Here is a 13,441-nt window from a genome sequence, read left to right on the forward strand (position 1 = left end):
GGTCTGGGCCAGAAAATGTAGAAGAGGAGTCGAAAGTCAAAGAAGCTATTGAAGAATGCTAGTTTTGTTAAAAGCATATGGGGGCAAACTTGTAGGTGCTGGTCAGAGATGGGCCAACTTCAGCACCCATGAGATAGACCACAATATATTGATATGCATTCAGGAGTAGGATGCAACGTATAGGAGGACCAGACATTAATGCTGGAATACGGAAGCTATGTTGGATGCCGAAAGGGCTCATCTTAAATACCTGAAGTAGCTGCTGTGTTAGCAAGACTTGCTCCCATACCTGTAAGTGGACTGTGGTTGGCTCTAGAATGGAACAGAGTGGAGGGTGTTCATGTGCCCGGCTGCAAAGGAACGGAGAAGCAGAGCTGATGCCAAAGAAGAGATGAATGCCTACTCATCATGCTACTTCTTGGTTGTCAGAAAACCTTTACTTCTTAGAAATCTCCACTCCCTCTCACAGAAGTGCACCCTGTATTCCCACTGCCAGGCATAATTCTTGAAGACCTTTCCTTGCTGACTCATGAGATGGGGGCCCATATGCCCCTTCCCATCATTAGCAAACTGCCTGTTGAGGTGCTGGTCTCCTTGAGGTGCCACGGGACCCTTTCTCCCTCCACACTTCCCATACTTGTCATCTCAGGAATAACTCATCAAGCAGCCCAGGGTGGAAGCCCCAACACCTTGCCATGAGTCAGCTACTTCTTGTGACTTCTCCCCGCACTTGGCTTTGTCAGCTCCCGAGGAAAGCACAGTTTGTCCTTGCCATTGTTTAGGAACCTTGAGAATGAGGGAGACCAGGGCCTGACATAACTGCCGAGAAACTGCACATGCTGACTGTGGGTCAGGCAGTGCAAGATGTGCACAGAGTGGACTCATCCCTTGCAGTCAAGGAGTTTATAACTATCGGAAAGGAGAGTCCATAAACATGAGGTAACCTTCTATGACTGGCGAATAATTCGGAAATGATTTGGAAATCGTAGTGCTTAACACACGGTGTATGCTAAACTATTTATTCATCAGCTGATCGATAAAGAATGGTAAACATAACCAGTGATGTCGCAGAGAAAGGTGCATTCTGGCTTTCCTCATCCTACATGTGTCATTCATTGCTTCTCAGTGTTTTCTGGTTCGCTTCATTTTTCCCTTCTGTGGCATGGGCCTTCTTGTTAGTCTGTCTCTGCATTGCACTGTCTTCTCTTTCCCTTGAGAGTCAAGCTACTCTGATGGCTTTGCCTGTTGCATCTGTGCTCATGGCATGTGCCTGGTACCCACCCTTCCCTAGAGTCCCGCTCTGTGACCTGTGTGATCTATTTCTGGCATCATGGGTGGAGCCCAGCTTCCCTGTGAGGCCTCCTGACAGCAGCTCCCATTCTCTGTGATTTCTCCACCTTCTCTAACCAAACAGCCTCATGCTCAGGTAGGACAGTTTATTTGAGCGAGCTGTTAAGCTGAGCGCCATTCTGTATTATTTGTACACCACCCTGGTGTGATCATCTCATCTTACCGCCGAGACAATTTACTTTTTGAGGCCAGGTCAGTTTGGGGTTTTACCTTTGGTGGAGGACCCCACACCACACCCTTGTTATGCAGTGATGGAGAACCCACAGGCTCAAGAGGGCCCTGATGTGAAAAGGTTTGGAATGAATTTACGAAGTGTTGGAAAGAGCTGCACGGGGCAGTGATATGATAAAAATGGAGATTGGGAAGGGAAGCTGGGAGTACAGGAGGGGGCTGAGCACGCCAGCCCCCAGGGGCCTCCCAGCAGGGATGAGGCAGGTCTGAAGGGGCCCTGCAGCAAGCAGCATTCCCCGGCTCTTTCCATATTTCCACATTCATCTCAATCCTTTCCCCACTCCTCCCTCCCCAGGGCCACCAGATGTGCTGGCTTCTTCACACCTCTGAGGCTGCTTTGTAGCTTTTGCACCTGTTGCCATGACCTGCTATCTCTCCACTCGCCTCTGCAAGGTACCTCTAGTTCATTCTTCAGGGCTCAAGTGAAATGCCAGTTTCATACAAGATTATTCCCTGCCACTCCAGGCTATATTAGGTCCCCTTTTTGGCCAAAAATAAATAAATTAATTAATTTTGTAACTAGTTGTCATTAGTCTGTGTTATAACAGAAGCTCCTTGAAGACAGACAGACGTTTGCATGTTTTGTTCACAGCTCCGTCCCCGGCGTCAAGTGCAGCACTCGCACAGTGCATGTCTTCAGTGCATACTTGTGTGAAGCTAAGTGAATAATCGGTAGGCAGCTTCATCGCTTCTCTGGTCCAGCCAGCTCTGTGGGACTTTGAGCTGTAGCTTGCTCTGGGCAGCAGGCACCTGAGTGGATGCAGTTTGGTCTTGAGGAGATCTGGAAGAATCAGCGAGCATTCTGAGGGACTGGTCCTGCTAAGCCTCTGTTTTCCGGCAGAGGGAGCTAATGTGTTCCTATTTCCCAGGTGGAAAATGCCATGAGTAATCTCAGCTGCTATAAAATAATAATTACTTTTAAAAGTTGGGGTGAAACGCACAAAACTTAAAATCTTTACCATCGTAATCATTTTTGAGAGTTGAGGTTTCAGTGGGGTTAAGTATGTTCATGGTGGTTGTGCAATCACTCTTCAGAGCAGTTTTCATCTCGCAAAACTGAAACTCTGTATTCATTGAACAACAACGCTCAGGCTCCCCCTCTCTTGAGTGCCAGGTAAGCACCATGTTCTTTTCCCTTTCTATGAATTTGATTCTTGTGTCATGTAAGCATACTCACACAGTACTTGTGTGTGTTTGTGGTTGCTTATTTCCCTTAGCATAAGGTCCACTAGATTCTTCTGGGTTGCAGCATGTATCGAACTTTCCTTCCATCTTCAAGGTGGAATAGTATTTCACTGTATTGATGTGCCACATTTTGTTTATTCATCTTTCCACAAGCACGTGGGTTCCTTCCGCCTCTTGCTATTGTGGATAATGCTGCTGGGAACGTGGATGCACACATGTCTCCTTGAGACCTTGCTTTCACTTCTTTGGGATTGAAATAGAATTGCTGGATCATATGCTTATTCTATTTTTAATTTTCGGAGGGACTGCCATACTGTTTTCCATAAATAATAACTTAAAAAAAAAAAGTGGCAACTTACCATATGTAGCTCCTTCCCGGTAGTCATTCCCTGGCAACAATCCTGCCATTGATGCTGGCCGTCTCTGGTGTTTCTTTGAAAGGGGTCTTTGGAGTTTCTGATGCTGATGGAGGAGAGCAGGGGCCATCGGTTATACTTTATATCATAATTTACAGTGTTTTGAGGGGATTTTGTGGAAAATCAGTTTATGAGGTACAGCGGGCATCCGCACAAATGGTTTCGTTAAGCTCTACGATGGTCCTGAAGTAGGTCAGCCCCCTTCCGGCCTCCTCGTGGCCCGTCTCACCTCTCTGTCCAAGCCTGCTGTGCACACCGATGGTCTTGTGGAAATGCAGACACCAGCTTTTCCCCTCCACGCCAACACAGCCTTCAGCTGTGGAGCAGCAGACCGAGTTCCTAAGCCTGTGGTGTGTGAGGCGCTTCCCGCCATCCTGTTGTGTGCCCCCAATGGGGTGTGCCATGTGTCTCTCCCTGGAAGGCTCTGGGCTTTCATGGGGGGTGCCTTGTGCCTGCCCTTCCTCAGTTTCCTTTCCGGTTCCCACAGAGAGCTGCTTGCCCTGAAATGATCTCCTCGGTTCCTCACCCCCACCTCTCAGGCAGGATGTGCTTCAATGGGCTGGAATTACAACACTTGGCGCTCCACCCTGTAACTGTCTCCTCATCTATCTTGACTCTGAACTCCATTGAGTATAGGGACGATGTTTTCTATCTCTGTGTTTGGTGTGAGGTAAACACATATACATTTATGGGGCTACGTGGTGGTTTTTAGGAGATCAAGTCTGCAGCCCCTCCTGGGATGTTTGGCAATGTCTGGAGACAATTTTGGTTTTCACACTGGAGGGTTTGCTACTGGCACCTAGTGTCTAGAGGTCAGGGGTGCCTCTCCTTCCTACGGTGCACAGGGCAGCTTCCACAACAGGGAATTACTCAGCCCACGGTGTCAATAGCACTGGGGTTGAGAAACTCTAGGCTAAAAGAAGGAGGTAGATTATTATATAATATCAGTGGGTGATGTCCATGACTCTAGTGGCCTTCACTGCAGTGTGACAATTGTCTAGTCCTTATATGATAAGTAGGTCCAATTCTTCTAGACTGGGAGAGATACCTGCCCCCAAGAAGCATTGGCCGTTTTTGCAAGGAGCATTTTGAGGTGCATCTCAATGACTTTATCACGGCATTTCAATTAAATGTCACAGTAGCATTTAAAGAGTGGGGGCCAGACATGCCGAACATACTGTGCAATGAGAAATTGCTGGCCTTCAAATGCCAGTAGAACTTAAATTCTATTGAAAAGCACCACTGAAGAGGAAGCGGCAGAAACCCACTGGGCTGTCCTTGGAAGCTATGGCGTGTGGAAGACTCCAACTAAAGATGCCTGCCATTGGGTAGAAGGAAAGAAGGATCCTGAGACATATCACGCCCAGTTTCTTCCTAGCGTGCCAGAAAGCAGGCGGAGCAAGGGAAGGTATTACAGAATCTGCAGGCAGACTTGGAGAGGGACAGGGAGCCCCTGTAGCTGGGCCTCTCACCGTAAGCTGTGAGCACCCTCCTTCCTTGACTTAGAGAACATTGCAGCCTCTGCTTGCGTGTGAGGCATGGTGTGTAGAGAAAAAGTTTATCAATTCAATTCCTTTTTGTCTCACAGCAGTATTACCGATTGTAATCTTTTCATATAGTTGATTTTGAAGAATATTGCTTAAGAATTAAGAAATGCAATATTCTGATTCATTAAATTTAAATGTTAACAGAAACACTCTTGAAATTTCATGACAGTAAACATTTTCTCTATCATTTGGGTTTTGAGGGCACTTAAGAACTCAGAGCTAAAATTGCTTAATGGAAAATGAATGTGCAAGTTTGGATTTATGTATCAAATATATAGAATCGATCAGTTATAGTTTCTATCTTGTAAACATTCACATTATTCTTATTTTATTTTTAAATGTTTACTTATTTCTTTTGCGCGCGCGCGAGAGAGAGTGCATTTGCAGCAGTGGAAAAGGAGCAGAGAGGAAGGGGGAGAGAGAATCCCAATCCACGCTGACATTGCAGAGCCCGACGCAGTGCCCAGTCCCACAAACTGTGAGATCAGGACCTGAACCAAAATCAAGAATTGGACGCTTAACCGGCTGAACCACCCAGGCACCCTAAATTCTCATTTTAAATTCAAAATCACACATTTCTTCCTGTTAGGAAACATATGACACTGATATTCAGTGACACACTCAGAACAGACTCCCGCTTGAGCTTATTATTGTATCGAAATTGACATCACTTTGCGTTCAATGAGTTTACTGATTGGTTCATCCTATTTAGGTCAGTGTACGTTAAACATGTAAATGAAATGTTACCTCTTACCATGACCATCTGAAATGGAAAGGACAGCACGCATCTAGATTTCTTGACTGTACTAGGCATTCATTGATTAAGCTGTCCACCATGAATATTCTTTAAGAGAAGAGGAGACAGACTGAGGATTAGGTAATTACAGGTGCCAGCTTTCTAAATGGTTTTCAGAGCCCACACAGATTCTCATTTTCACGCGCTGCCTCAGATCTACCTACTCAACCTTTGGCTGTTTTTCTGTCTTATCATTCCTTGTAGCACGGCCTTGACAATCCAAACATTCTCCAGTTCTCTCTCCAGCATTGCTCCTAGGAGAGCTGCACACAAAGAAAGAGGCCTTGGAGCTCAAAGAAATCAGAGCTGATCCGAGCGACAGAACAGCAGACCCAAAAGCAGTCACGTAGCAGGCCCAAGGGAATGTGTTTCGTTCATCTTCCTCCGAAGGATAGAGACATGAGTAAGGCTGTCTTTGGAGAACCAGTCAGATGTCTCAACTCCACTCACCTCATCGTTTAAAAATATTCCCGAGGCCGGCCTACTTCTGAGGCCACCGCACGTTGGGCTCCCTCCCTGTTCAGTCAGGAGTTCTACACGCCCGCTTGCTGTTCTCACACTTCTGCCTCCGGCCTTCTCGATCAGAGGCCCGGGATCCACGGGACTGCTGAGGTCCTTCCAGTTTCTGTGCAAAATCCAGGGTTCCCGGTTTTTCTGAGAAAGTATTAAATGGGGTTTTTGTTGTTTTTTCATATTGGGAATTCACAAAATAGGTAAAGAACAGTGATTCAGGAGGTGAAACCCTGTAAATCCCTTCACGAATTTAAATGCAGGGAAATGACTGTACTTCTCCATCTTGTGGCCTGATTTTCTCCTCCAAGGGAGTATGGTTTCCTTAGAGAGGACCCCAAGGTCCTACCTCCTTGGAGTCATTGTAGTCATTGGAACTAATGCCTCAGCCCAGTACTCTGCATTTGTGTACTGAATGAATGACTGAATGAGGAATGGATGGCCGATAGACAAAGCTCTTCCAATTTGACAAAACGGATGAACAAGACGGGATCTCTCTGATCTCTAAAGCAGATAAGACAACTCAGTCTGCACCCTGTCTTTTGGGAATAACCTAGGATCTTCTAATAGTTGAGCACTGGTTAGGCTTCCAGAAACATGAACGAGGGGATTCCGAAACCCGTGTCTGCCCTGGACAGTGTGAATACCCACACTGGGCAGTCCCTTGCAGCCAGAGGGAAGACGCTGGACACACAAGTGTCCGTCGAGGAGAGCTTGATGATCCATAAATGGCAAAAACCAATGTGAATGTTATGGTTGGGAGATAAACGCCTTATTCGTGGGGCCACGTATGCTGAGCAAAAACATTTTCTAAATTACTTGAAGCTTAACCTCAAAGCAGGAAAACTCATTAACTACATTGATAGTTTTACATTCCCCTGCCTTCTCTGATAGTGTATTGAATATCGTTGAACATTTTCTTTGTACTCCTGGATATCTTATTATGTTTCTGTAGTGATGTCCCCAGAGATGACTGAGTCATGTTTGTGTCTCAAAAAATGACCATACAAGTGACATTCTTTTCATAGTTTTTGAAAAATACTTTTCCAACACTATGCTGTTATTTGTTATGTCTTGTTACATTACTGTGGTTACTTCTATTCCCTCTCCCTCCCTCCTCCTCACTCCCCCGTCTCCCCTTACCCTCTCCTCTCTCCCCCTCCCCCCTTCTGCCTCCTCCTGCCCCTCCTCTTTCTCCTTCTCCTTCTCCTTCTCCTTCTCCTTCTCCTTCTTCTTCTTCTTCTATTCTGCCTTCTAATTTCTGTTATGGGTTGGGAGACCAAATTTGTTAGCCTTATTATATGCCACATAAATATGCTTAGAGTAAGAGCACAAAGCTTCCAACCCATGCTCCAGTCAAGGTCGTGACCTTTATGCATAGACTTGGTGGCCCAACAAATAGCACCTCCTTTTTCCTGAGCCACTTGAGGGAGACAAAGAGTCAAGCAGATGGAGTTCAGGTATCACCTTTATTACAAATGAAGCTATTATTTGAAAATGTGTTGTATCTGCAGGTAGCTGGACTTCCTAATTGGGAGCCACAGAGTTATGGAGCCTCCCCTTGCTGCCAGGAGTGGCTGGAAAGCATTGGGCCTCTCTGACTTGGGACAGATGCTGGGACCTTGCAATATGGAGAGAAGCCACCCCACCACACACCTGCTTGGTCAGGGCTGGGTCCTGGGACAGAGGGATGGCACGTCCAGTTCCTGTTCCCCCAAATACTGCTCAGAAATCACTGAGGAAGGAATTAGCAGCACAGAGAGGTCAGCTGTGTTTCCTCTCCTGGAAACCATAGGAGTGGAAAGGAGTTTCTCTCTAATAGTGATGTGTTTTCACTGCCCAGGAGACATTTAAACATTTTTTTCTGTATGGGTCACCTGGGTGGCTCAGTCGGTTAAACGTCTGACTTCGGCTCAGGTCATGATCTCACGGTTCATGGGTTCGAGCCCCACATCGGGCTCTGTGCTGACGGCTCAGAGCCTGGAGTCTGCTTCAGATTCTGTGTCTCCCTCTCTCTCTGACCCTCCCCTGCTCACATTCTCTCTCTCTCTCTGTCTCAGAAATAAAGAAAACATTAAAAAAAAACAAAAACATTTTTTTTCTGTCTGAGTTCTTGGTTCTCTGTCAGGTCATGGAAGTAGCTAGGTAAGTACCTTCCAGGTGACAAGAGGTATATGTACTGGTCAACTTGGAAGTATGACCCACTTTACGCTTCAGCTTCTTCATGTTTCAGATGAAAATAAAATTATTTCCAGAAGCCTTCTTCAAAATTAGTTTGTGAAAGTAGATCGAGGAGGAATCCTTATAAAATATACATAAAAAAGGCTGAGCCCCCAAGAGGGTCCTTCTTTATGTCTGTACACTGAAACCCTCAGAAGTGTCTTATTCTCCCTGGACACCAGCATGATTTATAGCTAGTCCTCACTCAGCCAGATTATTGATCTCTCCAGGCTACTCAAGAAATGGAAAGCAATAAACCATGAACCTAAAGTTAAAAACCAGAGTGGTATAAAATGATACAGCTGCTATGGACAACAGCATGGAGGGAGGTTCCTCCCAAAATTGAACATAGAATTGCTGTAAAATCCAGCAATTCCACTTCTGGTATATGTCTAAAGGGATTGAAAGCAGGGTCTTGAAGAAATATTTGCACACTCATGTTTAGAGCAGCACTTCACAACGGAAGGGTAAACAACCCAAGTGTCTATCAAAAGATGAATAGATAAACAAAATGTGTAAGGAACGATAATGCAGTATTATTCAGCCTTAAAAGGGAAGACATTCTGACCCAAAGTACAACATGGCTGAACTGAGGACATTACACTAAGGGAAATAATCCAGTCGCAAAAGGATAAATACTGTGTGGTTCCAAGGATGAGGTACCTAGAAGAGTCAAATTCATAGAGACAAAAATAGAAAGTTGGTTGCCAGGCCTGGGGGAGGGAGAAATGGGGAATTACTATTTAACAGGTATAAACTTTCAGTTTGGAAAGATGGAGAAATCCCAGAGATGGATGGTGGTGATAGTTGTACAACAATGTGATGTACTTAATGCCACTGAACTGTACACTTAAAAGTGGTTAAGATGGTAAATTTTATATTATATATATTTTACCACAATAAAATAAAATTTAAAAAAAGGGTAGGTACACCCTGTGAGAGAGGCTGAGCTATGAACCTGAAGGAACAGAGGTTGCTTCCATCTGAAGGAGCTGCAAATGGCCTGGGTCTTCACACAGACGGACACTTCTAGAAGATGCCATATTCCAAGAAATCCAGTTTTATGAGCAGCGCACATGACTACATTTGTGATTGCTTAGTTGCTAACAGCATATTGTTTTTCATGAAATTTTGTCAGAAACAGTTTGGTCAAATGAGTTATTATACTACTAGTTGTCTTAATGTGTTAGAGAGTAACGTGCAGCTTTTCTTTGGTCAGGGATATCATTTTGAAAAATATTGCCTCCTGTTGTTAATTAGAATGTGTTAAAATGATAAGTTCATGGAAACAAAGCAAAAAAATTATGGTTTCCCCTAGAACAAGTAAACCTCTATTCAAAATCTGAATATACCTAATGTAAGAGGAGGTGGGGGAAATCTGATAAAAATTAAAAGCCAATTAATTTTTTTAATGTTTATTTATTTTTTAAGAGAGAGATAGAGAAAGAGAAAGCATGTGAGCAGGAGAGGGACAGAGAGAGAGAGTCACAGAATTTGAAGCAGGTTCCAGGCTCTGAGCTGTCAGCACAGAGCCTGAGGCAGGGCTTGAACCCATAAACCATGAGATCGTGACCTGAGCTGAAGTCGGACGCTTAACCGACTGAGCCACCAGGCACCCCTTAAAAGCTAATTAAAACTGATCATCCATGACACATCTCTTCCTAAGCCCTCCTCCTCTCCTTGCATCCATACTTATAAGGACAGAAAATCCTAGGAGTTGGGGATCTTTTGTTGATTGAGCATAATAATGTCAGCAGTAAAATGGCCTTGAAAGTAATTTTCAGTGATGTCCCTGGGAATGTAGAAATGGAGGAGCCCCAGCAGAGCATAATTAGATGGCATTTTTTTAAAAAAAAAAAAGGGATATTTGGGAGAATTCTAGATTCTGTGTGCAGGGTCTACTGAAGGAAGAGGTTTTTAAAGGAGAGCAGGGTATTTTGGAAGGAAGAATGTGCCATCTGTAGCATATTGTAAAACCTTTTCTCTCTCCCTAGAGATTTTCAGTAAAATATAGGTCTTTCACTACAGCCTGGTGAGGTCTATGGGCTTTTTGGGGATGTGACCAAGTGCCAGTGGTCTTTCATAGAGGGTGAGATAGGGGCCTTTTCTCACCTGGGTTGCAAACTAGATACTAAACCTCATTGTAATTTCTTGCCTTCTCTTGATTTCAGCACTGCCAAGCCAATGCTACAGTCCATATTTATGGAGGTCAACTGAAAAGTAATACGTCTTCTTCTTTTTTTTTAATTTAACATTTATTCATTTTTGAGAGATAGAGACAGAGCACAATTGGGGGTGGGACAGAGAGAGAGAGAGAGAGAGAGAGAGAGAGAGGGAGACACAGAATCCGAAGCAGGCTCCAGGCTCTGAGCTGTCAGCACAGAGCCTGACACAGGACTTGAACCCACGAACCATGAGATCATGACCTGAGCCGAAGTCAGACACTTAACTGACTGAGCTACCCTGGTGTCCCATGTGATACGTCTTCTTATCTAATGGCAAGTCATTTTTTTCCAAATGAATTTTCCCAGTATCCATATGTAATCTTTTCTCTCTCACCATTGTAAGCATTCCCTTCTCAATGCCTGATGTTCCCCCTCTCCCACCATTTGTTTCTAATATAATTTGAATGGAAGCTTTCTCATGGAAATGGAGCCCCCAGCATTAGGTTCCTAGTGTTAGCTGCCACAGCAGGCAACCCCCCAAATCTCAGTGGTCTAGTGACTCAAAGGGTTAGTTCTCACTTCTAGTACATGTCTATCTAGGGCCTTGTTCCAGAGTCACCCAGATACCCACGTTGAAGGGAGCTCTGTCATCTTGCACATGGACCATCTAGAAAACACGGAATCAGAGATTGCCAACTAAAGAGAAGAGTGGGATGAGGGGGGCACCTCGCTCATAATTGTCTAGGCTTAGAAATGACACCTGCCACTTCTTGTAGTCCACTGGCCAAAAGTAGTCACATGGCTCTAGCTTGACTGCAAGGGAGGCTGGGGAATGCAGGGGACCACGCGGGAGAGTTAGTGAACATGAATTCTCTCTGTGCCCCCTTACTAATCAGGGTACTGTGAAGCCCCAGTTACCTTATAATTTAAACAAATTTGAATATAATTTGTATATGATAGTATGCTAATCTGTTCTCAGGACATTTGCTGGGTTTTACTCTTCCTTTATCAGTTTCTTTAAACTCACTGTCTAGCTTCAGCCTAAATTGTTTAGACCTGAAATATAGAGACGTGTTATAAAAAAGTGCTGAGGACCATTCGTGGCCCCTATCACTCTCTCTCTTTTTAAATTTCTCTCTCTATTGCTTGAGGTTCTTCACAGCTTCTCATCAGGAGATATATGTGTAAACGTGAAACTTGTCTGCTTCTGGGTGGGGAACCTGACCTTCTCTCTTATCTGTCTATCTATCTATCTATCTATCTATCTATCTATCTATCTATCTATCTATCTTTGTTTCTTTCAATCAATCTTCACATATTTATTAATTTATATTTATTTGTGGAATTTTCCTCCCATGGATAAAAACAAGTCAGTGATGATGAAAATTCTTTACTTTAGCTTTCTTTGCTAGTGATAGTTTTCTTCTTCCTTTATTCTTTTTGTTGGCTATGCTGTCTTCGAAATGGCCTTACCTAGGTGATGGATGGACTCTCATGGGACCATGGGGGGTTACTCAGGGGCTGCTTGGAGCAGCCTGGGGCTGGGCCATGTTGTCTATAGGCCCAGCCAGTTCCAGGTCGGAGGAGAGGCTGCACTCATCACTGAATTTCTTGAGATCCTTCAGCAAGGATAAAAAGGTCTTGCTGTTTATTGAGGCTGTCCTTGGTAGCCCCTTTGAGATACTCTGGGATCTAGTTCCATCTTCAAAGATAAGAACCTAGTTTAGCAAGGACTAGAGAACCTGCAATGGCCTATGGTCCTGGGAGAGAACTAGGGAGGTATGTGGGGGATCCTACAGGCTGTGTGGATCCCAGTGATTCTTTCTGTTTCTTGAGGGGGATTGGACAGAATTGCACTGATCTTCACCATGATCTCCAGGCCCAGATCCTTTTACACTGATGTAAATACCCCTCTTACTTCTTTTGTACTCCTTGCCTGGATCACACTACTAGGGAAATCCATGGTCTGATGATGTTAACCCAACATGAGAACAGGGAAGGAAGGAAGGTAGGAAAGAAAGAAGGAAGGAAAAGGACATTATATTAATCTTTCTCCTTCCTTCTTTCTTCTGTTCTCAACATGGCTTTTTTGCTTTGTTAAATGAAAGATCATCTCAAAGGCCTTTCTCTGGCCTTTGCTATGAGCATATGTGTAGAAGTCAGATCAGATCAGGCCATGGAAAATGACTAGTAGAGCATGGAAAGTCTCACTATAATACACCTTTTGTTCTGTGGGGTTCCTACCTGCATGAAATGTTGGTCATTAATGCAACTAGTACCAGCACCTGAGAAACAAGAATGATTTTTTTTAAGGTAAACAGAGAGCAGCTCTTTCTCTTAATAAAATGAATAAAATTTGAAATCTTGTTCAGTTTATGTTTAATAAGTTGTCGAACAGTGCTTTCAGATCGAAAACAAAAGATAATCCTATAAATGAATACATTTTTCCTTTCTTTTCTCTTCTCTAGGCTTTTCCTCCAAATGCCATCACTGTATTTTTTTACTGTAGTTCAGTGACTATATTCTTCACAATAATCAAATTGGTCAGTTATCGCCTACACCTCATGTTTGATAAAGGAGAAGTAATTCAGCAGAGGCCCTCTGGAAAGAAAGAAAAGCCAAACAAAGAGGCCAACGAGGAACACATCACTAATCACAAAAATCAAAGGTAACATTTCTGTTAATGTATCAATTCATAATTTAAATGTGTTAGTATTGGTTAGAAGTGTTTTCCATCCATTAGTTTTTATGAAAACACACCAGAATAGGCAGACAGATATCTATATATTTTTCTTCTGTTGAACCATACACTTAAGCCTAAAATTGATATTGATAATCAAGACGGTTGAACTATTAACATGACCTTATGCCATGCTCCTCAATTCATTTGCATGAGGCTTAAGAGAGCAAAGTATTTTACTTCAGCACTTTTATCTTGTCATTTAAATGCTTAGTGCATGCCAGAGTATTTTCAAAAAGGACTTTGGTGTTTGTTAATCTAGAAGTCATACATTGCATACA

At 43.8% G+C, this 13,441-nt stretch overlaps 1 protein-coding gene across 1 annotated transcript in view; it reads left to right on the forward strand.

Annotated features, from left to right (window-relative positions):
* Positions 1-13,441, forward strand: part of PCNX2 (pecanex 2) — a 300,964-nt gene that overhangs the window by 14,394 nt on the left and 273,129 nt on the right. The window contains exon 2 of the mRNA XM_039248833.1: positions 12,889-13,088. Coding sequence (XP_039104764.1) covers positions 12,889-13,088 — 200 coding nt within the window. The remainder of the gene's footprint in view (positions 1-12,888; positions 13,089-13,441) is intronic.

Source organism: Hyaena hyaena, unplaced genomic scaffold (genome assembly GCF_003009895.1).
Source record: "Hyaena hyaena isolate Hyena2069 unplaced genomic scaffold, ASM300989v1 scaffold_319, whole genome shotgun sequence".
Taxonomy (NCBI): domain Eukaryota; kingdom Metazoa; phylum Chordata; class Mammalia; order Carnivora; family Hyaenidae; genus Hyaena; species Hyaena hyaena.